This window comes from Monomorium pharaonis, chromosome 7, assembly GCF_013373865.1.
Source record: "Monomorium pharaonis isolate MP-MQ-018 chromosome 7, ASM1337386v2, whole genome shotgun sequence".
NCBI lineage: Eukaryota > Metazoa > Arthropoda > Insecta > Hymenoptera > Formicidae > Monomorium > Monomorium pharaonis.
This window is the reverse complement of record NC_050473.1, coordinates 20,310,729-20,338,306: the sequence shown is the minus strand read 5'-3', so window position 1 is coordinate 20,338,306 and position 27,578 is coordinate 20,310,729. Positions and strand designations below refer to the sequence as shown.

The following is a 27,578-nucleotide window of genomic DNA, read 5'->3' as shown; positions in this document are numbered from 1 at the left end:
CAGCGACCCCGAAAGCCTTTAGATACAAAGTATCTTTGAATTACGATTACTTTTTTTTTGCTCACAGGGGCACAAACAGTGAAATTTCGTTTGCCGCTGAAACGGTTAACTTTATTAAAAACTGCTGAGGGCAAAACAATGATATGGATTTAAAAAATATTATAAATGTATTATATTTTGTTATACATATTTTAATATACATATAAAGTATAAAAATTGTAAATTTTATAATGCATTTGTATCATTATTTATGTTTTGCATCAATTATTGCGTATTTTCCACACCAAACTTGAATTTTTCCAACATAACTAGATCACTATCTTCAGCTCTATTAATTGTATCAATGTCTTCGACAACTCGTTTTTTACTTTATGGTTTATCAACTCCACAAAGAACTAGTACAATTAGTACGATAACATTATCAACTATTTTAAATAAAATTCCAAAGGGTATTATTTAAAATATTAATTTTAATGTACAAAACAGTTTCTTTTCATCACATGTGTTTCAGAATTTGTTTTTGAATTTTTTATTAGAAACCGTGCATGTCTTAATTTACTAACTATGGTTATAACATTTATTTATAATTCTAAAAAATTATATAAATCATTTACGTTTGGATTTTCAAACGACTGACATCGCAACGTTATAACGTCGGTTCATATTTTTAAAAATCCGACTAATTAATTGCAAATTCTTCCAATCATGTTTGATAACCATATTAATTTATTACTCCGTAACGAAACCAGTTGTAAAAGCATGTTGAATTTATGAGCACTCGTTTGATCCATTTGATGGACCAACTGAGATGGACACTCGGGAATCAGAACTTTAGAGGGAATCACAATTTTTGATCGCTCGGTTTATAAATACATCATATACCTTGACTCCGTTATCTCTTTTGTTATATTTTTATATTTAAAATTGTTTTCGTTGATAATGACTTAAAATGCAGTTAAACGCGTCCGTTTAAATTCATTTTATTTTAAAATTATATTAGAATTTTTACATGTATTAAATATTAATTAATAAGAACATATAATTATTACGAACAAAAAATTACCGCGTTTTACTTTTACAGCCTAAACTTACTTAGGGTAGTATATTTTTCTTTGTATTTTAATCATATAAATATTATCCAAGGATATTGAAGTGTATATTACTGACGAATTTGTTATACCTTTGAAAATAAAAATTAACTTAAATGCAAATAATCTAAGCGTAACTCTTACACATTTAAGTGTGTAAAAGTGTATTCACGTATGCGTTTAGATACAGGTTATTTAGATGTGTATCAATATTAAATTACACGTGCATAAAACGCGTAATAAGTGACTACACGATTTTATACAGAATAATACATACTTAGATTTAGAGTATATAGAAGAAAAAATAACGTACAGAAGAAACCCTAAGAGCCAAAAATCGACTTTATGTCGACTTGTAGTCGACTATACCGTAACTGTGACTTGAAAGTAAAGTTGACTTTTTTAAAGACGAAGGTCGACTTAAAGTCGACTTGAAGTCGACAAATGTCCCAAAAAACGCCGACTAAAAGTCGACTTCCCGTCATAACAAAAAGTCAACTTTCCATCAACTTTAAACGTCAGATTTTAGTCAACTTTCTATTCTGTACTGCCTACTGATAACTTATCAGTGTCGTTGCGCAGATATTTTATATGGCAAAAAGCCTGCACAACGATAGTTGTCGGTAACCGGTACAGAATCGAGCCCCACGTCGAAAATACGAAAATTTTGGATGGAAGTATATTTTTAAAGCTATGAGTAGATGTTTAACTCGTCCTGTCAAATATGAGGAAAAGTTTTCGGGAATTATCGAAACGTCAGGAAATAGACGTACTTTAATTGCTACTTTATCATCGTGATTCTGAACCTCCTGTTTCAAACAAATCATGGTGGTGATATTCTTATTCCTAAGTCATTTGCGATTTACGATAACTCAATAAATAATTTGGCAGACGTTTTGTTTTCCGATGCATTAGTAACTACGTCGATTCTCTTTTTCTTGTCGGCTCGAGATCCTTTCTTGTCGGCCCAAGCACAAAGTCTTTTACGTCTAATGAATGACACAGATAGAGTAATAACACTGCATATAGAATATATGCGCTTCCCGAGCACTAGTCGACTAACTTTCGGTCAACTTTTAGAAGTCGACATTTAGTTGACTTTCTGTCAACTTCTAGAAGTCGACTGTTTAGAAGTCGACATTTAGTCGACATTTCTGTAAACTGTGCTCTTAGGGAAGAATCAAACATTACCACCAAATTAAAACTTAAATTATGATCCAACAATTGTAATTTAAAATAAAGTGTATATATAAAATATTTTGTTGCTTTTTAATTTTTTTGAAAAAAAATAACGCACCTCGATATCTACAGACTAATTGGCAAAATTGGAAAATTTTTTTTTAATTTGCATTTTTTTGCAAATTTTACATTTTATAAATTATTTATTTTTGTACTTGTTTAATGGGCCAGTCTTGACGGTACTGCAGTGTTGGGTTGACCTGCGGTAGGATCGGAGCAAGTCCCGGAACCCCGCTTGGTCACAAAATTCAGTTTAATATTTTGAGGGCAAAACAATGATGAGGAATGGATTAAATATTAAGCTGAAAAATAGATAAAATCGTTCTTTATTTAAAATCAAAAGATATTCCCCAGGGAGACAATTCCCCACTGGGGTATAACAAATGTGAGCGGGCTAGGTCGCGCGCAAAATTTAAATATTATATAGGCAGGAGATAATAGCCCCATCTATATAATATTGTGAGTAAAATGACTAATTAAGAGCTGAGGGACGCTTCCTCCAGCCCGCGCAAGATATCACATATGTTTCATCCCCCCAGCTCGCTTGCTGGGAGGATACGTTATCACAATTGTGTGGGCGTCCCCTGGGAATATCACAGATAGTGGTCGTCAAAAATAATAAAAATCCCAGGGGTACGCGCACGCGGCAATAGGTATATATAATTAAAAGAGTCAAAACGCGGCATTCATATACGCTAAAATACAATATAATTTTCGCGACATTCATAGTCAAATATTCAGGGCCCCACAAACAAGAAAATAAAAATTAAAAGAAAATAAACGGGTAAAAATAAAGGTAGAATAAATGGAGTAAAATAGATAGGATAAATAAAATAAATAAAATACTTAAAGTGTATAAAATGAATAAATAAATAAATAAATGCAGTAAATAGATAAATAGTAGAAATAAAAAGCGGAGATGTAGTCAGATGTATAAAACGGAATAAATAAATAAATAAATAAAACCAGTCAGGAGGGGCCCCACGCACTAGTCAAATAAAGTAAATAAATAATAATAATTAAAATACTAATTGTTAAGAATAGAATAGTAAAGTGCATTTTGGGCCGCTCCCTCCTGTGATAGAAACGTTTCTCTTCGACTTATATAGAGTAGAAGGTTGCACTTTACTCCCGAGAACCGCACGCCGCTTGGTGGCAGTCACAGTAAGCCTTCGGTTCGATTGTCCTCCTCCACGGTCAATCCCTCCTTTCTCTCTAGTTGAAACACGTGGCTGAAGCCTTCTCTAATGTATACAATATTATTTTGAGAAGGTACTTCTAAATTCTCTTTTAAACGTTTATACGGCGATATGTAATAATCGTTCGGATTTCCTCCTTCATCTTTTATCGCCTGTGTTAGGCGTTTTATTAATATATCTTTCTTTCCTTTAAAGGGAAGGCCACGGCGCTTCAAATCTAAGATTAAGTCGATAACTAAGGCTTCATTAAGTTTTATTTTGTTTGGCATACTTTTATTTTTACAGTATCTAACAGAATAATTTAACAGAATAATTATATGAAAAAGACCAGCCACCGCGACTTTTGGGCCTTTTTCGTGCGACTGAAGCTGCGTTCGAAAACACTCCCGAGACAAAGTTGCGCAGGCGTATCAGATATTAAGCTGATAAGAACAGATTAACTCGCTCTTTATTTCAAAAGATAGTCCCCAGGGGGAACAAATCCCCCCTGGGGCAGGTACAAAAATGAGCGGGCTAGGCCGCGCGCAGTCTTAGATATTTTATGGGCAGGGGACAATGCCCCCCCTGCCAGTGGGCGTATTGACTAATTAAGAGCTGGGGGACGTTTCCCCCAGCCCGCGCAAGATATCACATATTTTTCATCCCCTCAGCTCACGTGCTGGGGGGATACGTTATTACAGAGATATGGGCGTCCCCTGGGAATATCACAGAAAAATGGTCGTCAACGATAATAAAGTCCCAGGGGTACGCGCGCGCGGCAATAAATATAATTAAAACATTGGAAAGTCAAAACGCGGCACTCACACACGCTAAAATACAATATTTATTTCGCGACATTCATACTCGGATATTCAGGGCCCCACAAACAGAGAAGTAAAAGTTAGGAAGAACAAAATAAATAGGTAACAATAAATAAAAATAGAATAAATACAATAAATAGAGAGTAAAAATAAAACCGAAATAAATAAATAGATAAATAGATAAAAGTAAGTGAGTGTATAAATAAAAGAGAGAATTGGGTCATGTGGTGTTAAAACGGAATAAATAGATAAATAAATAAATAAGTGAATAAATAAATAAATAGATAAAACCAGTCAGGAGGGGCCCCATGCACTAGTCAAATAGAAAAATCTAATAATAAAATTACTTGTTCTTAAGAATAATAAATAAAAGTGCATTTTGGGCCGCTCCCTCCTGTGCGGTTAAAAAAGGGGGGCCAAGACGAAGACGATGTTAAGTTACGCGACATTCATACATTCGGATACGCGACGCGCCGCTGTTCCATTTCTCCGGCGAGCCAGCGTCGGCGAACGGCTTGAGGCGGTGTCACAATTCCACCACCGGCAACATGAGGAGGAGCCTCGTACTGCCTGATGCCGGACACATGCTCCACGTATATGTCCCTAGACCAGCGTATGGTATCCGAGACGATCAAGCGGCGCATCATGGACGCATACGGGGCGCCAACCCGCAAGAGTCTCAGCACCGCTTCGTTTCTCGGATCCCATGACCCGAGAGCACCGACGACGAAGGCCGTCACGACCACACGGTACCCCTTGCGTTGGAGCTCCTCGGCTAGCGGCGAGTACTTGGCGATTTTCCTCGCGCGAGCGTCCTCGAAAGCCTGCCAACGGTTCTCAAAGGGCACCGTCACGTCGCATATGACGACACTCTTGGAGGGCTCGTGCCTGACCACAAGATCAGGTCGTAGCCCTCCAAGTTCCCCGTCGATCCCCTCAATACGCTGGTTGACCCGCTTTTCCCCTGGTAGACGGCAAGCCCTCCAGAGGCGGTGCAATGCAGCGTTGTGCCTCAGCTGTATTGCGGCAGAGTGGACGCCGCAGTGGCAGAGCACGTGGGGAAGTGTCTCCGATACCTCACCGCCGACAGCGCTTGTCTCCCTCCCCCCAACGCCGCGCGCCGTTGAGGGGCAAAACGTCAAGACGGGCCTTATGAATGAAGCGCCAGTCGGCGAAGCGAGTGAAGCTGCCGCCGCGGATGAAGTGATTGCTCACTCGGCACCGCGACGACACCTCGAAGACCTTTTCCTGGTCCTTCTTAGCGAGCAGAGTGCTCGCGTAGTGCTCTGCTACAGCTGAGCGCAACCGACCCACGACCTGGTCGCGCGCTCCAGGCGGGATCTTAATCGCCGCTCCTCTGGGACCTCGGCATTCCAAGATCATCTCCTCCGTCTCCTCGACCCACCGCCATCGCAGCAACAACCTCTCCGACTGTCTCCTTGCGGCGTTCCGAGCCCTCGACCAGAGCGAAGCCTCCCCTCCGTCCCTCAGGTTCCCCTCCAGCGAGCCGGAAAGGAAACTGGCGATATCCTCGCAACTAGGGACGTGGCCGATCCTGCGATGAACCACTCCCCTCAACGATTCCCACGCCAACGTCCTGACCGCCGCGTCACGCACCGTAAGCATACGGAAAACGTGGGCGATGGACAAGACGTCGGCGAGATCTGAGAGCGGCAGGAGTCCACACCCCCCCCATTTGGGTGGCATGTAGACGCCCTCCGCACTCGCTCGTTGAGGGAGATTCATCCAGGATTTCGCGTATCGACGGATGGTTTTGTCCACGGCCGTGAGAGGACGCTTCAAAACCCTGGCTCCCCGCAGCAGAAAATCTAAACGGGGCAGGATGAAGGTAGCCATGACATCAAACTTCTGCCACGGGGCGAGGAGGGAACGGTCGACCGCCTGGAGGTCAGAGACGATGTCCCCGACAGTGGCGTAGGGCGTCTGGTCGACGGAGAATCCCGTTGGAACCCCGAGATGTTCATAGGATTCACCCTCTAACAGCGGACGCATCGGTTGGCCCTGGATCCGGAATGACGTCGGCAGGACCCTGCCGCCATTGCCCGCACCGATGTGTAGGGTGGCACATTTGGCAGGGTTGAACCGCAATCCTACCGACGCTGCCTCCCTCTCCACTGCATTAAGCAGTCTCCGCATTCCCTCGGGCGTCGATGACAGGAGTGCAATGTCATCCGCGTAAGCCAATGTGCTCCACCGGTGGCCGTGGAGCCGATAGCCGTCATCGAACTCGGTAGTTGCACGCAACACCGAGTCGATGGCGATATTAAAGACAATAGGGCTTAGCGGACAACCCTGCTTGACGCCCGAGCGAATGCGGATGGGCGCGGTGAATCCGTCGGCGGCACGCACCCGCGTCGTGCAACCATCGTACATGGAGTCCCATATCGCTATGAGACCCCGTGGGACACCCGCTCCAGTTAGCGCATGACGGATCGTCTCGTGCGGGATCGATCCAAACGCATTGGACAGGTCCAGCCACGCGACGACCGCTTGCCTCCGGGTCCTCCGCGCATCGTTCAGGACCTCCTGAAGGACGAAGTTGTGCTCGTAGCACCCCTCGTCCCGCAGGAAGCCCTTTTGAGCGGGACTGAGCCGGCCGTGGTCGATCGACCAGTCGGTCAGACGGTCGGCCAAGAGCGCGGCGAAGAGCTTAGGGACAGTGTCCCCCAAGGCGAGAGGGCGCCAATTCTCCAACACGTTCTGGTCACCCTTCTTATGAATAAGAAGAGTGTTGGAGGTCTTCCAGGACGCGGGAACCGCCTCGAGACGCAGACACGCATTAAACACCGCGCTGAGGAGCCCAGCTCCCGGATCCGCTCCACGCAGGTCCTTGTAGGAGACACCGTCGGGACCCGGCGCAGAGTTGTTCATACGCCGGAGCCGACGGTCCACCTCTCGCTGCGTGAAGGGATTCAGGAGATAGGAAAACTCCCCCGCCACGTCCGAGGGGTCAGTGTGATTGGCCTCGCGCACCCCGACGCCGGCCAGGTTCTCCCGGTGGCCGGAGTATAGTTGTTCGAAGTACTCCTGGACCCGTCGAATCGGCACTTGGCATGACTCGGCGGGACCCTGGAGCACCTCTCGAACCGCCTTCCGACGGTTCGCCCTGTACAGCGCCTGGATGCGCTTGGCCTCACACACCCAGTCCCCGCGTGCTTCTCCCGACGCTGCGGGGCGAGCCGGTGCTGGCCCCGCGCTATTGGCGCCCTCTCTCCGCAGAGACTCACCTCACCTCGCCCCCCGACGCGCTCCCGCGTTCCGCGACCGAGTTGGGCGGTCTTGGGCGCCGGGAGCGGCACGTCCGGTCCTTTCCGCTGCTTCCTCCCCGAAGAATGCCGCGACCGAAACCGCGACAGTCTCCAAGTCCGCAATCGTAGCGACGGCCTCCGCACGCCCGACCAGCGCGTCGCGGGCAGCCACCCGCTCACGCCTACGCTGCCTTGCGACAGTCGCAGGCGCCGGGCGATCCCGCGGCGGCTGGCCGGCCGGAACGTCGACACGCCGCCGACCGTCGTGCCACCCCCGACCCCCGTGACGACAGACAGGGGCCGGAGGTGCGCCACCCTCCTCACGAGGTGGCACGCTGGGTGGCACGGCTGCACGCCGCCGACCCATTACACCGCGGACACTTACAGGAGCATTCGGGTGTACGGCACCTACCTGTGCAGTATTTTCCCGGTTGCTTGCCTCCTCACGGTCCGGCGATGTCCTGCGACAACTTTCCGCCCCCGTCGTGGGTGGTGGGACGGATTGGGTGGAAGTAGCCGTTATTTCGTTGTTGTTAAAATCTTCGGATATATTTAAACTCTCGCGATGGCTGGCAGTTTCGCGAGAGTTCGCCGACGCTTTCGACGACGCACTCGGCGGGGTACGCGCGCGCGCGGCCAACGGGGACTCGGAGTCAGACGGGGGTGTAGGGGGGAGGCGCCTTCTCCCCGCTCTTCTCCCCAGGTGCACCCTCCATGCACTATCCTCGTCCCCCTCACTCTCCGGTGTCCTGGATGGCGCCGCGCTCTTCCTTCCTTCCGGGGACTCCCTCCTAGGTGGCGCTGGTGGTCGTTGCTTAGGGGGAGTCCTCAGCATGACCGCCGCGCACGGTGACGCCTCCACGATGGTCGGGAGGGGGGGTAGGCGCGGTGACATTTGCCTCCCCCCTGCGGGTAGTCCAGTGGACATCACTGGACTCCCGCACGTCGTCGTCGTCACCGTGCAGGTGGTCAGCGTTGTCGGTAGCGACGTCGCGGGCGAGAGAGATGGAATTCTCTCGCTGGGGCCCCCCGTTGGTCTGTCGCTGGTGTTCGGCGACAGGCTGGGGGGCCGCACGGGGGGTTGCTTCGCCGGGGTCCTCCTCGTCGACACCCCCGTGCTGCGCGACGCCGCACTGCCCATCGCTCTGGACGATGTTCGGTCCAGAGCAGCCCGCCGGCTCTCCAGGGCGCTGTTCTCAACCGGAACGCTGGCTGCCCGACTCCTCGTCCTCGTTACGGCTCCGCCTTGGCTGGTGGACGGCGGAGTCTTGTCGGGCAGCTTTCTGGTTGATTTCCTTGTCGCCCCCGCGCCGCCGATGTTCCTTGGCGTGCCCTCCCCGTCCGAGGAATGGATGGAAGTTTCCTCGGCGGGGGGGTGCGGAGGGACGCGTCCCGGTCTGGCTGCGTTTTTCCTGGGCTCGCTCTTCTCGATCGGCACGCTCGCCGCTCGACGCGTCCTCGACGCGATTGGCCTCTCGAGCGGCGATTTCCTCGGAGCTCCCTCCCCGCTCCGACGGGTGGTGGTGGGCGCTCCTCCTGCCCCCGCAGCTGATGTTTTTCGCTGTGGGGGTTGGGAGAGAGCGCGTGCCGATCTTGCCGCGATTGGCGGGCTAACTGCCGCACTGGCGGGCCGGGTGGTGGTTTTGTTATAGTTGGCGCCGGCCCGCGAGGTTGACGGTTGTGCGGCAGTTTTCCTATTGATGGGCATGCTCACTCTTTCGTTCGACAACACTGTACACCTCGTCGATGTTGTCGTTGCGGCGGTCCTCGCCGATGTTGTGGCTATTGGCGCGGCGCTTTTGGCGGCAGTGGGTCTGCGGGTACCTATTGTTGTTGGCGGGGTTGTCCGTGGCCGTGTGCTGCCCGCAGTCACTGCCGCGTAAGAGGGGGACTCTGTTGCGACTGGCGGTGATGTCGCGCTCGTCCTAGTGGCCGCCCTGGATGTTTGTGGCGGCGGGGTAGGCACGAAGGGCAACCCGGGTTGCCGCAGGTCGCGTGGGGCATTGTTTCGCACCCCCCTGGCCGCCCCCGATGGTCCCGCGCACGCGCCCGTCGCACGAGTACGCACGCCCGTACCGCTTGACTCGCCGGATTGCCTATTATTATCGCGAGTGCTCGGACATGGCGCACCCGCAGCGGGGGATTTGTGGTGTTTCTCTATATGTAATTTAACATCTTTCAGGGGGTATCTACTCGACCCCCTGAAATTACAAAAAGCGCATTTATATAAAATAGTATCCCCCGCATGTTTCTTTTTCATGTGTTTTGCAAGATGCGCCATGTCGCAGAAGTCGCCCGTCACGCTTTCTTTGTGACTGCCTGCCTCCCTCGCTGCCCAACACCGGGGGCAGCGAGCGCGATTGTTCCATTCTGGAGGCAGGGGGTATTCAAAAACAAATTCCGTTGGACCCGACATTGCTATTACTTTCAATTAATTAAATTTTAATTTGCTATTTAAGGGCCCTCTCGTTGTTTGGAGAGACTACTGGACAAGTCCAATAGCCTCTCGACACGCAGTGACGGGGCGAATCCGCCTCGCCGGAAGAGAGCCCGGCGCGCGCGCTGGTTGTTCGACGAGAGAGCCAATCGGCGCTCCCGCCGTGCGCGCACTACTTAAAATTGAGAGCGCCGCCGGGCGACGCGCCCACGCCACGCACGCCGACGGCGCGGAAGAGTACGAACGTACCCGCGCACCGACGGCGACGCGACGAGAGAACGCCGACAGGCGCCGCTCGTTCCTCCCGGGAGTTGGCAACTCACGTGCCGGGGAGGAGGGGGACTGCGCCGGACTCTCGTCCTGCGCGGCTTCACTTTCGCACCGACCACTGAGTGCCGGCCCACCACCAAAGTAGATAGCAATGTACTTACCAATGTCGGGTCCAACGGTCCCTGGGCGATCTTCTGCTTCGTCTTCCAACAGTGTGTTCACTCGCGGTACTTTAACTTTTACGGCACTCGCGATATGTATACCGGGAACTTGTCCGGTGAACGAAGCCTAATACTTATGAACCGAAATTAATGCGTTCCCGGTTCTAAGTTAAAGCGGCGCGTGTACTTAGTCGAAATCGCTCCTCGGCAGAAACGCGACGCGACATACACACTCGGACTTATGAACTAGTCTCTGAGCTATTGAACGCACTCGGCGTTGCGGGTCCGGCTTAAGCCCGGTGCGCGGCCGCCGTCTAAGTCATACTCTATGGCACATGGCGTGTATATTGCCATGTGCCATACTACTAGTTGTTAAAATTCGTGCAGTGCACAGTGAATTTAATGTAATACGGCAGCCGGCAACGGACTTAGGATATTTTCCAGTGCCGTACCCGCAGGTATGCTCGGGGACTCAGAATATTACTACACTTTATCTATAGATTATTATTAAATTCGAGGTAGGCGCCAGGCTCGCCTTCGCGATATGTATAATACATTTATATATGCAAGAACCCTTCCTTGGAAGGCTTTCACTCCTTCAGAAAATCTGGTATTCATATTTAACATGCTTGCTCGGGATATTGAGGATATGGCATGAGCTGCTGCCGTCAAGTATATAAAATTGACACTGTGGAGAGGTTTGATATCATTATGATCAAGAAGAAATTTCAGATAAGGTCTGTCTTCTTTATTGAATTGCTTCAGAAATTCAATTGCAACTGACATGGATGCTATTTCTGGACCATGTAATTCTGGAAAGTTTAACACATCTGGATTTTGATCATAGACATAATCCATTATCATCCAGATGTGACTCATTTCTGCCCATTGGAGGAGATGAACTATTCTATCAAATATAACATGCACTTGATCATCAATAATACTAGCAAGTGATCTTAGTATTCTGAATATACAAGCCCTAACCGGATGATTAGCTGCTGCTGATGTATAGATAGCTTGGCATGGTCGTAGCAAGGGTGGATCAACTCTATCTACATCAAATATTACATTTGCTACATTGGCAAGTGCTCGCCATCTGTTTCTGAACCATCCAGCTCTATTATTTTCATTCACGTTTTTCCCTATCAATATTAACAGTGATAGAGCTACAATAGTATAAGCTTGAGGGTTATCATCAAATGGCCCAGTCTTCATACTGTCAGCTAATATAATTTTAAGATCCGCTGTCTCATCCATCAATGCCTGGACATTAGCCCATTCCTTTTTCTCAATTTCAATATGGCAATGACTTAATGCAGTTTCTAACCCAGCATCAACCAATGCAGAATATGGCACATAAGATCCTAGTATGGTGATAATGGACCCTAGAGTTCCTCCTAAGAAGGGATTCGTTTCTCTGATCCAAGATGGATCATAAAGGTTTGCTAATGCATAAACATGTACTGATGCTCGAATTTTCTGTGTCATTGCATCATTCCCTTTGAACACTCCTATATGGATCTTCTTATTTGCAGTAGGAAGAAACTCAATTCTCTCAAAATCTCGCGTTCTCTTTGCTGACATCAGGCTTGCATTGTGTATTAAGAATCTATCTCCATGAGTAAGAAGTCCTTGGTGCTCTGCAGGAAGTCCTGAAAGGAATTTCTGTCTCTTTTGGTTTAGAATTTTAGCCTTATATATATCACTCATATCCCCACTTGTTGTCATCTTGACTTATTCTTCTATACTTTAGAAAGAAATTAATAATTCAGGATGACTTTCGTGCTCCAGACCCGCAGGTATGCTCGGGGACTTCAGAATACTACACTTTGTAATGTTTAATCTTAAATTGAGTAAGGCGCCAGGCTCGCCTTCGCGTATGTATTTAATACATTTATTGGGCCGAACTCGACGGCACTGCAATGCCGAGTCGACCCGCGGTAGGGTCGGAGCAAGCCCCGGAACCCCGCCTGGTTGCAAAAATCAGTTTAATATTCTGAGTCCCCTATGGGGACTGTATCAGATATTAAGCTGATAAGAACAGATAACTCGCTCTTTATTTGTCAAAAGATAGTCCCCAGGGGGAACAAATCCCCCCTGGGGCAGGTACAGAAATGAGCGGGCTAGGCCGCGCGCATGCTTAAAATACTTTATGGGCAGGGGACAATGGCCCCCCCTGCCAGTGGGCATGACTAATTAGGGGCTGGGGGACGCTTCCCCCAGCCCGCGTAAAGTATCACATATATTTTCATCCCCCCAGCTCGCGTGCTGGGGGGATACGTTATCACAATTATGTGGGCGTCCCCTGGGAGTATCACAGATAGTGGTCGTCGGAAATAATAAAAATCCCAGGGGTACGCGCGCGCGGCAATAGATAAATATAATTTAGAAATTAAAAAAAGTCAAAACGCGGCATTCACACACGCTAAAATACAATATTTATTTCGCGACATTCATACTCGGATATTCAGGGCCCCACAAACAGAGAGAAAAAAGTTAAAAGAGAGAAGAAAAAAAAAATAAAATGGAGTAAAATAAATAATAAAAATAAATAAATAGTAAATATAAATAGAAATAAAAATAGATAAATAGATAAAATAATAGGAAAGTATAAATAAATAAATATAAATAGATAAAAATAAAAGAGTTGAGTCATGTGATGTTAAAACAAAATAGATACATAAATAAATAAATAAATAAAACCAGTCAGGAGGGGCCCCATGCACTAGTCAAATAAAATAAATAAATAATAATAATAATACTAATTGTTAAGAGTAAAATAATAAAGTGCATTTTGGGCCGCTCCCTCCTGTGCGGTTAAAAAGGGGGGGCCAAGACGAAGACGATATTAAATTACGCGACATTCATTCATACGATTACGCGACGCGCCGCTGTTCCATCTCTTCGGCGAGCCAGCGTCGGCGAACGGCTCGAGGCGGCGTCACGAGTCCACCTCCTTCGGCATGAGGAGGAGCCTCGTACTGCCTGATGCCGGACACATGCTCCACATAGATGTCCCTGGACCAACGTATGGTATCCGAGACTATCAGACGGCGCATCATAGACGCGTACGGGGCGCCAACCCGTAAGAGTCTCAACACCGCTTCGTTTCTCGGATCCCATGACCCGAGAGCACCGACGACGAAGGCCGTCACGACCACACGGTACCCTTTGCGTTGGAGCTCCTCCGCTAGCGGCGAGTACTTGGCGATTTTCCTCGCGCGAGCGTCCTCGAAAGCCTGCCAACGGTTCTCAAAGGGCACCGTCACGTCGCATATGACGACACACTTGGAGGGCTCGTGCCTGACCACAAGATCAGGTCGTAGCTCCCCAAGTTCCCCGTCGATCCCCTCAATACGCTGGTTGACCCGCTTCTCCCCTGGTAGACGGCAAGCCCTCCAGAGGCGGTGCAATGCAGCGTTGTGCCTCAGCTGTATTGCGGCAGAGTGGACGCCGCAGTGGCAGAGCACGTGGGGAAGTGTCTCCGATACTTCACCGCACCGCCGACAGCGCTTGTCTCCTTCCCCCCAACGCCGCGCGCCGTTGAGGGGCAAAACATCGAGTCGGGCCTTATGAATGAAGCGCCAGTCGGCGAAGCGAGTGAAGCTGCCGCCGCGGATGAAGTGATTGCTCACTCGGCACCGCGACGACACCTCGAAGACCTTTCCCTGGTCTTTCTTAGCGAGCAGAGTGCTCGCGTAGTGCTCTGCTACAGCTGAGCGCAACCGACCCACAACCTGGTCGCGCGCTCCAGGCGGGATCTTAATCGCCGCTCCTCTGGGACCGCGGCATTCCACGATCATTTCCTCCGTCTCCTCGACCCACCGCCATCGCAGCAACAGCCTCTCCGACTGTCTCCTTGCGGCGTTCCGAGCCCTCGACCAGAGCGAAGCCTCCCCTCCGTCCCTCAGGTTCCCCTCCAGCGAGCCGGAGAGGAAACTGGCGATATCCTCGCAACTAGGGACGTGGCCGATCCTGCGATGAACCACTCCCCTCAACGATTCCCACGCCAACGTCCTGACCGCCGCGTCACGCACCGTAAGCATACGGAAAACGTGGGCGATGGACAAGACGTCAGCGAGATCTGAGAGCGGCAGAAGTCCACACCCCCCCCATTAAGGTGGCATGTAGACGCCCTCCGCACCCGCTCGCTGAGGGAGATTCATCCAGGACTTTGCGTATCGACGGATGGTCTTGTCCACGGCCGTGAGAGGACGCTTCAAAACCCTGGCTCCCCGCAGCAGAAAATCTAAACGGGGCAGGATGAAGGTAGCCATGACATCAAACTTCTGCCACGGGGCGAGGAGGGAACGGTCGACCGCCTGGAGGTCAGAGACGATGTCCCCGACAGTGGCGTAGGGCGTCTGGTCGACGGAGAATCCCGTTGGAACCCCGAGATGTTCGTAGGATTCACCCTCTAACAGCGGACGCATCGGTTGGCCCTGGATCCGGAATGACGTCGGCAGGACCCTGCCGCCATTGCCCGCACCGATGTGCAGGGTGGCACATTTGGCAGGGTTGAACCGCAGTCCTACCGACGCTGCCTCCCTCTCCACTGCATTCAGCAGTCTCCGCATTCCCTCGGGCGTCGATGACAGGAGTGCAATGTCATCCGCATAAGCCAGTGTGCTCCACCGGTGGCCGTGGAGCCTGTATCCGTCATCGAACTCGGTGGTTGCACGCAACACCGAGTCGATGGCGATATTAAAAACAATGGGGCTTAGCGGACAACCCTGCTTGACGCCCGAGCGAATGCGGATGGGCGCGGTGAATCCATCAGCGGCACGCACCCGCGTCGTGCAACCATCGTACATGGAGTCCCATATCGCTATGAGACCCCGTGGGACACCCGCTCCAGTGAGCGCATGACGGATCGTCTCGTGCGGGATCGATCCAAACGCATTGGACAGGTCCAGCCACGCGACGACCGCTTGCCTCCGGGTCCTCCGCGCATCGTTCAGGACCTCCTGAAGGACGAAGTTGTGCTCGTAGCACCCCTCGTCCCGCAGGAAGCCCTTTTGAGCGGGACTAAGCCGGCCGTGGTCAATCGACCAGTCGGCCAGACGGTCAGCCAAGAGCGCGGCGAAGAGCTTAGGGACAGTGTCCCCCAAGGCGAGAGGGCGCCAATTCTCCAACACGTTCTGATCACCCTTCTTATGAATAAGAAGAGTGTTGGAGGTCTTCCAGGACGCGGGAACCGCCTCGAGACGCAGACACGCATTAAACACTGCGCTGAGGAGCCCAGCTCCCGGGTCCGCTCCACGCAGGTCCCTGTAGGAGACACCGTCGGGACCCGGCGCAGAGTTGTTCATACGCCGGAGCCGACGGTCCACCTCTCGCTGCGTGAAGGGATTCAGGAGATAGGAAAACTCCCCCGCCATGCCCGAGGGGTCAGTGTGATTGGCCTCGCGCACCCCGGCGCCGGCCAGGTTCTCCCGGTGGCCGGAGTATAGTTGTTCGAAGTACTCCTGGACCCGTCGAATCGGCACTTGGCACGACTCGGCGGGACCCTGGAGCACCTCTCGAACCGCCTTCCGACGGTTCGCCCTGTACAGCGCCTGGATGCGCTTGGCCTCACACACCCAGTCCCCGCGTGCTTCTCCCGACGCTGCGGGGCGAGCCGGTGCTGGCCCCGCGCTATCGGCGCCCTCTCTCCGCAGAGACTCACCTCCCCTCGCCCCCCGACGAGCCCCCGCGTTCCGCGACCGAGTTGGGCGGTCTTGGGCGCCGGGAGCGGCACGTCCGGTCCTTTCCGCTGCTTCCTCCCCGAAAAATGCCGCGACCGAGACCGCGACAGTCTCCAGGTCCGCAATCGTAGCGACGGCCTCCGCACGCCCGACCAGCGCGTCGCGGGCAGCCACCCGCTCACGCCTACGCTGCCTTGCGACAGTCGCAGGCGCCGGGTGATCCCGCGGCGGCTGGCCGGCCGGAACGTTGACACGCCGCCGACCGTCGTGCCGCCCCCGACCCCCGTGACGACAGACAGGGGCCGGAGGTGCGCCACCTTCCTCACGAGGTGGCACGCTGGGTGGCACGGCTGCACGCCGCCGACCCATTACACCGCGGACATTTACGGGAGCATTCGGGTGTACGGCACCTACCTGTGCAGTACGTTCCCGATTATCTGCCTCCTCATGGTCCGGCGATGTCCTGCGACAACTCTCCGCCTCCGTCGTGGGTGGTGAGACGATTTGGGTGGAGGTAGCCGTAATTTCATTATTATTTAGGTCTGATAAATTTAGACTCTCGCGATGGCTCGAGTTTTCGCGAGAGTTCGCCGACGCTTTTGGCGACGCACTCGGCGGGGTACGCGCGCGCGCGGCCAACGGGGACTCGGAGTCAGACGGGGGTGTAGGGGGGAGGCGCCTTCTCCCCGCTCTTCTCCCCAGGCACACCCTCCATGCCTCCTCTTCGTCCCCCTCATTTCCTGGTGTTGTAGGTGGCGCCGCGCTCTTTCTTTCTTCCGGGGACTCCCTCCTAGGTGGCGCTGATGGTCGTTGCTTAGGGGGAGTCCTCACCATGACCGCCGCGCACGGTGACGCCTCCACGATGGTCGGGAGAGGGGGTAGGCGCGGTGACATTTGCCTCCCCCCTGCGGGTAGTCCAGTGGACATCACTGGACTCCCGCACGTCGTCGTCGTCACCGTGCAGGTGGTCAGCGTTGTCGGTAGCGACGTCGCGGGCGAGAGAGATGGAATACTCTCGCTGGGGCCCCCCGTTGGTCTGTCGCTGGTGTTCGGCGACAGGCTGGGGGGCCGCACGGGGGGTTGCTTTGCCGGGGTCCTCCTCGTGGACACCCCCGTGCTGCGCGACGTCGCACTGCCCATCGCTCTGGACGATGTCCGGTCCAGAGCAGCCCGCCGGCTCTCCAGGGCGCTGTTCTCGACCGGAACGCTGGCCGCCCGACTCCTCGTCCTCGTCATGGCTCCGCCTTGGCTAGTGGACGGCGGAATCCTGTCGGGCAGCTTTCTGGTTGATTTCCTTGTCGCCCCCGCGCCGCCGATGTTCCTTGGCGTGCCCTCCCCGTCCGAGGAATGGATGGAAGTTTCCTCGGCGGGGGGGTGCGGGGGGACGCGTCCCGGTCTGGCTGCGCTTCTCTTTGGCTCGCTCTTCTCGATCGGCACGCTCGCCGCTCGACGCGTCCTCGACGCGATTGGCCTCTCGAGCGGCGATTTCCTCGGAGCTCCCTCCCCGCTCCGCCGGATGGTGGTGGGCGCTCCTCCTGCCCCCGCAGCTGATGTTTTTCGCTGCGGGGGTTGGGAGGGAGCGCGTGCCGATCTTGCCGCGATTGGCGGGCTAACTGCCGCACTGGCGGGCCGGGTGTTGATTTTATTAGAGTTGGCACCGGCCCGCGAGGTTGACGGTTGTGCGGCAGTTTTCCTGTTGATGGGCATACTTACTCTTTCGTTCGACAACACTGTACACCTCGTCGATGTTGTCGTTGCGGCGGTCCTCGCCGATGTTGTGGCTATTGGCGCGGCGCTTTTGGCGGCAGTGGATCTGCGGGTACCTATTGTTGTTGGCGGGGTTGTCCGTGGCCGTGTGCTGCCCGCAGTCACTGCCGCGTAAGAGGGGGACTCTGTTGCGACTGGCGGTGGTGTCGCACTCGTCCTAGTGGCCGCCCTAGATGTTTGTGGCGGCGGGGTAGGCACGAAGGGCAACCCGGGTTGCCGCAGGTCGCGTGGGGCAGTATTTCGCACCCCCCTGGCCGCCCCCGATGGTCCCGCGCACGCGCCCGTCGCACGAGTACGCACGCCCGTACCGCTTGACTCGCCGGATCTCCTATCGTTATCGCGAGTGCTCGGACATGGCGCATTCGCAGCGGGGGATTTGTGGCGTTTCTCAATATGTAGTTTAACATCTTTCAGGGGGTATTTAGACGTCCCCCTGAAATTACAAAATGCGCATTTATATATAATTGTATCCCCCGGATGTTTTTTCTTTAAATGCTTTGCGAGATGCGCCATGTCGCAGAAGTCGCCCGTCACGCTCTCTTTGTGACTCCCTGCCTCCCTCGCTGCCCAACACCGGGGGCAGCGAGCGCGATCGTTCCATTCTGGAGGCAGGGGATATTCGAATACGAACTCCGTTGGACCCGACATTGCTATTACTTTATTAAATTAATTTTAATTTTGTTTTTTGCTATTAAGGGCCCGCTCGATCTTTGGAGAGACTACTGGACAAGTCCAATAGCCTCTCGACACGCAGTGACGGGGCGAATCCGCCTCGCCGGAAGAGAGCCCGGCGCGCGCGCTGGTTGGTCGACGAGAGAACCAATCGGTGCTCCCGCCGTGCGCGCACTATTTGAAATTGAGAGCGCCGCCGGGCGACGCGCCCACGCCACGCACGTCGACGATGCGGAAGAGTACGAACGTACCCGCGCACCGCGCGACGACGCAACGAGAGAACGCCGACAGGCGCCGCTCGTTCCTCCCGGGAATTGGCAACTCACGTGCCGGGGAGGAGGGGGACTGCGCCGGACTCTCGTCCTGCGCGGCTTCACTTTCGCACCGGCCACTGAGTGCCGGCCCACCACCAAAGTAGATAGCAATGTACTTACCAATGTCGGGTCCAACGGTCCCTGGGCGATCTTCTGCCTCGTCTCCTAACACTTGTTTCACTCGCGGTACTTTAACTTTTACAGCACTCGCGATATATATACCGGGAACTTGTCCGGTGAACGGAGCCTAATGCTTGTGAACTACTATTAATTCGTTCCCGGTTATAAGTTAAAGCGGCGCGTGTTACTAGACGAAATCGCTCCTCGGCAAAGACGCGACGCGACACACACACTCGAACTTACTGACTAAGCTCTGAGCTAATGAACACACCCGCCGGTGCGGGTCCGGCTTAAGCCCGGTGCGCGGCCGCCGTCTATACTATACTCTATGGCACATGGCGAGTACATTGCCATGTGCCATACTACCAGATGTTATACTTTGTGCAGTGCACAGTGAATATAAGTAAATTTATTATAATACGGCAGCCGGCAACGGGACTTAGAGATTTTACGTGCTCCAGACCCGCAGGTATGTTCAGGGACTCAGAATATTACTACACTTGGACGTGTTTAGTCTTTATTCTAAGAGGCGCCAGGCTCGCCTTCGCGAATGTATTTTAATACATTTATTGGGCCGAACTCGACGGCACTGCAATGCCGAGTCGACCCGCGGTAGGGTCGGAGCAAGCCCCGGAACCCCGCCTGGTTGCAAAAATCAGTTTAATATTCTGAGTCCCCTATGGGGACTGTATCAGATATTAAGCTGATAAGAACAGATTAACTCGCTCTTTATTTTCAAAAGATATTCCCCAGGGGGAACAAATCCCCCCTGGGGCAGGTACATAAATGAGCGGGCTAGGCCGCGCGCTATCTTAAAATATTTTATGGGCAGGGGACAATAGCCCCCCCTGCCAGTGGGCGTAATGACTAATTAAGGGCTGAGGGACGCTTCCCCCAGCCCACGCAAAATATCACATATATTTTCATCTCCCCAGCTCGCGTGCTGGGGGGATACGTTATCACAGTTATGTGGGCGTCCCCTGGGAGTATCACAGATAGTGGTCGTCAAAGATAATAAAAATCCCAGGGGTACGCGCGCGCGGCAATAAAAAAGTAGTTAAAATTAAGAACAGTCAAAACGCGGCATTCATACACGCTAAAATACAATATAGTTTTCGCGACATTCATACTCGGATATTCAGGGCCCCACAAACAGAGAGAAAAAAGTTAAGAAAAAGAAGAAATAAATAGGTAAAAGATAGAAGTATAATAAATAATTAAATAGAATAAATAGATAAATAGGGATAGAATAAATAAATAGATAAAATAGTATAGATAAAATAGTATAGATAGATAAATAGAGAATATAAAAATAAATAAGTGAATAAAACAGAATAAATAGAAATAAATAAATAAATAAGTAGATAAATAAATAAATAGGTATATAAATAAATAAAACTAGTCAGGAGGGGCCCCATGCACTAGTCAAATAAATAAATACTAATATTAGTTTTGTTAAAGAATAAATAAATAAATAAAAGTGCTTTTTGGGCCGCTCCCTCCTGTGCGGTTAAAAAGGGGGGGCCGAGACAAAGACGATGTTAAATTACGCGACATTCATTCACACGGTTACGCGGCGCGCCGCTGTTCAATTTCTCCGGCGAGCCAGCGTCGGCGAACGGCTCGAGGCGGCGTCGCGAGTCCACCCCCTTCAACATGAGGAGGAGCCTCGTACTGCCTGATGCCGGACACATGCTCCACATAGATGTCCCTGGACCAGCGTATGGTATCCGAGACTATCAGACGGCGCATCATAGACGCGTACGGGGCGCCAACCCGTAAGAGTCTCAACACCGCTTCGTTTCTCGGATCCCATGACCCGAGAGCACCGACGACGAAGGCCGTCACGACCACACGGTACCCTTTGCGTTGGAGCTCCTCCGCTAGCGGCGAGTACTTGGCGATTTTCCTCGCGCGAGCGTCCTCGAAAGCCTGCCAACGGTTCTCAAAGGGCACCGTCACGTCGCATATGACGACACTCTTGGAGGGCTCGTGCCTGACCACAAGATCAGGTCGTAGCTCCCCAAGTTCCCCGTCGATCCCCTCAATACGCTGGTTGACCCGCTTTTCCCCTGGTAGACGGCAAGCCCTCCAGAGGCGGTGCAATGCAGCGTTGTGCCTCAGCTGTATTGCGGCAGAGTGGACGCCGCAGTGGCAGAGCACGTGGGGAAGTGTCTCCGATACCTCACCGCATCGCCGACAGCGCTTGTCTCCTTCCCCCCAACGCCGCGCGCCGTTGAGGGGTAAAACGTCTAGACGGGCCTTGTGAATAAAGCGCCAGTCGGCGAAGCGAGTGAAGCTGCCGCCGCGGATGAAGTGATTGCTCACTCGGCACCGCGACGACACCTCGAAGACCTTTCCCTGGTCCTTCTTAGCGAGCAGAGTGCTCGCGTAGTGCTCTGCTACAGCTGAGCGCAACCGACCCACGACCTGGTCGCGCGCTCCAGGCGGGATCTTAATCGCCGCTCCTCTGGGACCTCGGCATTCCAAGATCATCTCCTCCGTCTCCTCGACCCACCGCCATCGCAGCAACAGCCTCTCCGACTGTCTCCTTGCGGCGTTCCGCGCCCTCGACCAGAGCGAAGCCTCCCCTCCGTCCCTCAGGTTCCCCTCCAGTGAGCCGGAGAGGAAACTGGCGATATCCTCGCAACTAGGGACGTGGCCGATCCTGCGATGAACCACTCCCCTCAACGATTCCCACGCCAACGTCCTGACCGCCGCGTCACGCACCGTAAGCATACGGAAAACGTGGGCGATGGACAAGACATCGGCGAGATCTGAGAGCGGCAGGAGTCCACACCCCCCCCATTTGGGTGGCATGTAGACGCCCTCCGCACTCGCTCGTTGAGGGAGATTCATCCAGGATTTCGCGTATCGACGGATGGTCTTGTCGACGGCCGTGAGAGGACGCTTCAAAACCCTGGCTCCCCGCAGCAGAAAGTCCAAACGTGGCAGGATGAACGTCGCCATTACATCAAATTTCTGCCACGGAGCGAGGAGGGAACGGTCGACCGCCTGGAGGTCAGAGACGATGTCCCCGACAGTGGCGTAGGGCGTCTGGTCGACGGAGAATCCCGTTGGAACCCCGAGATGTTCGTAGGATTCACCCTCTAACAGCGGACGCATCGGTTGGCCCTGGATCCGGAATGACGTCGGCAGGACCCTGCCGCCATTGCCCGCACCGATGTGCAGGGTGGCACATTTGGCAGGGTTGAACCGCAATCCTACCGACGCTGCCTCCCTCTCCACTGCATTAAGCAGTCTCCGCATTCCCTCGGGCGTCGATGACAGGAGTGCAATGTCATCCGCGTAGGCCAATGTGCTCCACCGGTGGCCGTGGAGCCGATAGCCGTCATCGAACTCGGTAGTTGCACGCAACACCGAGTCGATGGCGATATTAAAGACAATAGGGCTTAGCGGACAACCCTGCTTGACGCCCGAGCGAATGCGGATGGGCGCGGTGAATCCGTCGGCGGCACGCACCCGCGTCGTGCAACCATCGTACATGGAGTCCCATATCGCTATGAGACCCCGTGGGACACCCGCTCCAGTTAGCGCATGACGGATCGTCTCGTGCGGGATCGATCCAAACGCATTGGACAGGTCCAGCCACGCGACGACCGCTTGCCTCCGGGTCCTCCGCGCATCGTTCAGGACCTCCTGAAGGACGAAGTTGTGCTCGTAGCACCCCTCGTCCCGCAGGAAGCCCTTTTGAGCGGGACTAAGCCGGCCGTGGTCGATCGACCAGTCGGTCAGACGGTCGGCCAAGAGCGCGGCGAAGAGCTTAGGGACAGTGTCCCCCAAGGCGAGAGGGCGCCAATTCTCCAACACGTTCTGGTCACCCTTCTTGTGAATAAGAAGAGTGTTGGAGGTCTTCCAGGACGCGGGAACCGCCTCGAGACGCAGACACGCATTAAACACTGCGCTGAGGAGCCCAGCTCCCGGATCCGCTCCACGCAGGTCCTTGTAGGAGACACCGTCGGGACCCGGCGCAGAGTTGTTCATACGCCGGAGCCGACGGTCCACCTCTCGCTGCGTGAAGGGATTCAGGAGATAGGAAAACTCCCCCGCCACGTCCGAGGGGTCAGTGTGATTGGCCTCGCGCACCCCGGCGCCGGCCAGGTTCTCCCGGTGGCCGGAGTATAGTTGTTCGAAGTACTCCTGGACCCGTCGAATCGGCACTTGGCACGACTCGGCAGGACCCTGGAGCACCTCTCGAACCGCCTTCCGACGGTTCGCCCTGTACAGCGCCTGAATGCGCTTGGCCTCACACACCCAGTCCCCGCGTGCTTCTCCCGACGCTGCGGGGCGAGCCGGTGCTGGCCCCGCGCTATCGGCGCCCTCTCTCCGTAGAGACTCACCTCCCCTCGCCCCCCGACGCGCCCCCGCGTTCCGCGACCGAGTTGGGCGGTCTTGGGCGCCGGGAGCGGCACGTCCGGTCCTTTCCGCTGCTTCCTCCCCGAAAAATGCCGCGACCGAGACCGCGACAGTCTCCAGGTCCGCAATCGTAGCGACGGCCTCCGCACGCCCGACCAGCGCGTCGCGGGCAGCCACCCGCTCACGCCTACGCTGCCTTGCGACAGTCGCAGGCGCCGGGTGATCCCGCGGCGGCCGGCCGGCCGGAACGTCGACACGCCGCCGACCGTCGCGCCGCCCCCGACCCCCGTGACGACAGACAGGGGCCGGAGGTGCGCCACCTTCCTCACGAGGTGGCACGCTGGGTGGCGCGGCCGCACGCCGCCGACCCATTACACCGCGGACATTTACGGGAGCATTCGGGTGTACGGCACCTACCTGTGCAGTACGTTCCCGGTTGTCTGCCTCCTCACGGTCCGGCGATGTCTCGCGACAGCTTTCCGCCTCCGTCGTAGGTGGTGGGACGGATTGGGTGGAGGTAGCCGTGATTGCGTTATTATTAAAATCCGATAAGTTAAGGCTCTCGCGATGGCTGGCGTTTTCGCGAGAGCTCGCCGACGCTTTTGACGACGCACTCGGCGGGGTACGCGCGCGCACGGCCAACGGGGACTCGGAGTCAGAGGGGGGGGTCGGGGGGAGGCGCCTTCTCCCCGCTCTTCTCCCCAGGTGTACCCTCCATGCACTATCCTCGTCCCCCTCACTTCCCGGTGTTGTAGGTGGCGCCGCGCTCTTCCTTTCTTCCGGGGACTCCCTCCTAGGTGGCGCTGATGGTCGTTGTTTAGGGGGAGTCCTCATCATGACCGCCGCGCACGGTGACGCCTCCGCGATGGTCGGGAGGGGGGGTAAGCGCGGTGAAATGTGCCTACCCCCTGCGGGCAGTCCAGTGGACATCACTGGACTCCCGCACGTCGTCGTCGTCACCGTGCAGGTGGTCAGCGTTGTCGGTAGCGACGTCGCGGGCGAGAGAGATGGAATTCTCTCGCTGGGGCCCCCCGTTGGTCTGTCGCTGGTGTTCGGCGACAGGCTGGGGGGCCGCACGGGGGGTTGCTTTGCCGGGGTCCTCCTCGTCGACACCCCCGTGCTGCGCGACGCCGCACTGCCCATCGCTCTGGACGATGTCCGGTCCAGAGCAGCCCGCCGACTCTCCAGGGCGCTGTTCTCGACCGGGACGCTGGCCGCCCGACTCCTCGTCCTTGTCACGGCTCCGCCTTGGCTGGTGGACGGCGGAGTCTTGTCGGGCAGCTTTCTCGTTGATTTCCCAGTCGCCCCCGCGCCGCCGATGTTCCTTGGCGTGCCCTCCCCGTCCGAGGAATGGATGGAAATTTCCTCGGCGGGAGGGTGCGGGGGGACGCGTCCCGGTCTGGCTGCATTTCTCCTGGGCTCGCTCTTCTCGATCGGCACGCTCGCCGCTCGACGCGTTCTTGACGCGATTGGCCTCTCGAGCGGCGATTTCCTTGGAGCTCCCTCCCCGCTCCGACGGGTGGTGGTGGGCGCTCCTCCTGCCCCCGCAGCTGATGTTTTTCGCTGCGGGGGTTGGGAGGGAGCGCGTGCCGATCTTGCCGCGATTGGCGGGCTAACTGCCGCACTGGCGGGCCGGGTGTTGATTTTATTAGAGTTGGCACCGGCCCGCGAGGTTGACGGTTGTGCGGCAGTCTTTTTATTGATGGGCATATTTACTTTCTCGTTGGACAACACTGTACACCTCGTTGATGTTGTCATCGCGGCGGTCCTCGCCGATGTTGTGGCTATTGGCGCGGCGCTTTTGGCGGCAGTGGATCTGCGGGCTCCGATCGTCGTTGGCGGGGTTGTCCGTGGCCTAGTATTGCCCGCAGTCACTGCCGCATACGAGGGGGACTCTGCCGCGACGGATGTCGGTGTCGCGCTTCTCCTTGTGGCCGTCGTTGATGTTTGTGGCGGCGGGGTAGGCACGAAGGGCAACCCGGGTTGCCGCAGGTCGCGTGGGGCAGTGTTTCGCACCCCCCTGGCCGCCCCCGATGGTCCCGCGCACGCGCCCGATGCACGAGTACGCACGCCCGTACCGCATGACTCGCCGGATCTCCTATCGCTATCGCGAGTGCTCGGACATGGCGCACCCGCAGCGGGGGATTTATGGTGTTTTTCTAGATGAATTTTTACATCTTTCAGGGGGTATTTAGTCGTCCCCCTGAAATTACAGTAAGCGCATTTATATAAAATTGTATCCCCCGCGTGTTTCTTTTTCATATGTTTCGCGAGGTGCGCCATGTCGCAGAAGTCGCCCGTCACGCTTTCCTTGTGACTCCCTGCCTCCCTCGCTGCCCAACACCGGGGGCAGCGAGCGCGATTGTTCCATTCTGGAGGCAGGGGATATTCAAAAACAAATTCCGCTGGACCCGACATTGCTATTACTTTTAATTATTTAATTAAATTTATTCCTTGCTATTAAGGGCCCGCTCGATCTTTGGAGAGACTATTGGACAAGTCCAATAGCCTCTCGACACGCAGTGACGGAGCGAATCCGCCTCGCCGGAAGAGAGCCCGGCGCGCGCGCTGGTTGGTCGACGAGAGGGCCAACGGCGCTCCCGCCGTGCGCGCACTATTTAAAATTAAGAGCGCCGCCGGGCGACGCGCCCACGCCACGCACGTCGACGGCGCGGAAGAGTACGAACGTACCCGCGCACCGACGGCGACGCGACGAGAGAACGCCGACAGGCGCCGCTCGTTCCTCCCGGGAATTGGCAACTCACGTGCCGGGGAGGAGGGGGACTGCGCCGGACTCTCGTCCTGCGCGGCTTCACTTTCGCACCGACCACTGAGTGCCGGCCCACCACCAAAGTAGTAATAGCAATATTACTTACCAATGTCGGGTCCAACGGTCCCTGGGCGATCTTCTGCTTCGTCTCCTGGTCGCTTGTCCACTCGCGGTACTTGTAAATTTTTCGGCACTCGCGATATGTATACCGGGAACTTGTCCGGTGAACGGAGCCTAATATTTATGAACGAACTTTAGTGCGTTCCCGGTTCTAAGTTAGAGCGGCGCGTATACTTGGTCGGAATCGCTCCTCGGCAAAGACGCGACGCGACACACACACTCGAACTTATATACTAATCTCCGAGCTATTGAACATACCCACTGTGCGGGTCCGGCTTAAGCCCGGTGCGCGGCCGCCGTCTATGCTATACTCTATGGCACATGGCGAGTATTGCCATGTGCCAAGCCAACAGATGTTATAATTTTCGTGCAGTGCACGTTATAATAAGTGAATTTATATTACTACGGCAGCCGGCAGCGGGACTTAGGATATTTCCAGTGCCGTACCCGCAGGTATGTTGGGGGACCCAGAATATTACTACACTTGGACGTTTTTACTATTAGATCTAGAGAGGCGCCAGGCTCGCCTTGTATGTATTTGATAATACTTATTGGGCCGAACTCGACGGCACTGCAATGCCGAGTCGACCCGCGGTAGGGTCGGAGCAAGCCCCGGAACCCCGCCTGGTTGCAAAAATCAGTTTAATATTCTGAGTCCCCTATGGGGACTGTATCAGATATTAAGCTGATAAGAACAGATTAACTCGCTCTTTATTTTAAACAAAAGATAGTCCCCAGGGGGAACAAATCCCCCCTGGGGCAGGTACAGAAATGAGCGGGCTAGGCCGCGCGCATGCTTAAAATACTTTATGGGCAGGGGACAATGGCCCCCCCTGCCAGTGGGCATGACTAATTAGGGGCTGGGGGACGCTTCCCCCAGCCCGCGTAAAGTATCACATATATTTTCATCCCCCCAGCTCGCGTGCTGGGGGGATACGTTATCACAATTATGTGGGCGTCCCCTGGGAGTATCACAGATAGTGGTCGTCGGAAATAATAAAAATCCCAGGGGTACGCGCGCGCGGCAATAAACAAATAGTTAAAATTAAGAGTAGTCAAAACGCGGCATTCATACCCGCTAAAATACAATATAGTTTTCGCGACATTCATACACGGATATTCAGGGCCCCACAAACAAGAAAATAAAAGTTAAGAGAGAATAAATAGGTAAAAATAAAGAAAAATAAAAATTAAAGAGTAATAAATAGAATAAAAAAGAAAATGTCAAATATGTAAAAAAAAAAAAAAAAAAAAGGAATAAATAAATAGATAAAATAAATAAATAAGT

At 53.8% G+C, this 27,578-nt stretch overlaps 3 protein-coding genes and 3 non-coding genes across 10 annotated transcripts in view; all 6 read right to left on the bottom strand.

Moving 5' to 3' along the window:
• Positions 1 to 27,578, bottom strand: part of LOC105834973 (neurexin-1) — a 421,734-nt gene that overhangs the window by 36,776 nt on the left and 357,380 nt on the right. The window lies entirely within an intron of this gene.
• LOC118646756 lies at positions 51 to 27,521 on the bottom strand. Its single transcript, XM_036290353.1, has 2 exons — positions 21,208 to 27,521; positions 51 to 5,402 (listed from the first exon to the last, which is right to left on the bottom strand). The coding sequence occupies exons 1-2, from the start codon at positions 25,816 to 25,818 to the stop codon at positions 4,776 to 4,778; spliced, it is 5,238 nt and encodes a 1,745-aa protein (XP_036146246.1). The 5' UTR covers positions 25,819 to 27,521; the 3' UTR covers positions 51 to 4,775.
• On the bottom strand, positions 12,356 to 12,537 carry LOC118646780. The gene has a single exon (XR_004964219.1). It is a non-coding gene; the product is annotated as a U2 spliceosomal RNA (small nuclear RNA).
• Positions 14,558 to 20,241, bottom strand: LOC105832882 (serine/arginine repetitive matrix protein 2). The gene has a single exon (XM_012674191.3). The coding sequence runs from the start codon at positions 18,563 to 18,565 to the stop codon at positions 14,579 to 14,581; it is 3,987 nt and encodes a 1,328-aa protein (XP_012529645.3). The 5' UTR covers positions 18,566 to 20,241; the 3' UTR covers positions 14,558 to 14,578.
• Positions 19,588 to 19,769, bottom strand: LOC118646784. The gene has a single exon (XR_004964222.1). It is a non-coding gene; the product is annotated as a U2 spliceosomal RNA (small nuclear RNA).
• Positions 26,837 to 27,021, bottom strand: LOC118646781. Its single transcript, XR_004964220.1, has one exon. It is a non-coding gene; the product is annotated as a U2 spliceosomal RNA (small nuclear RNA).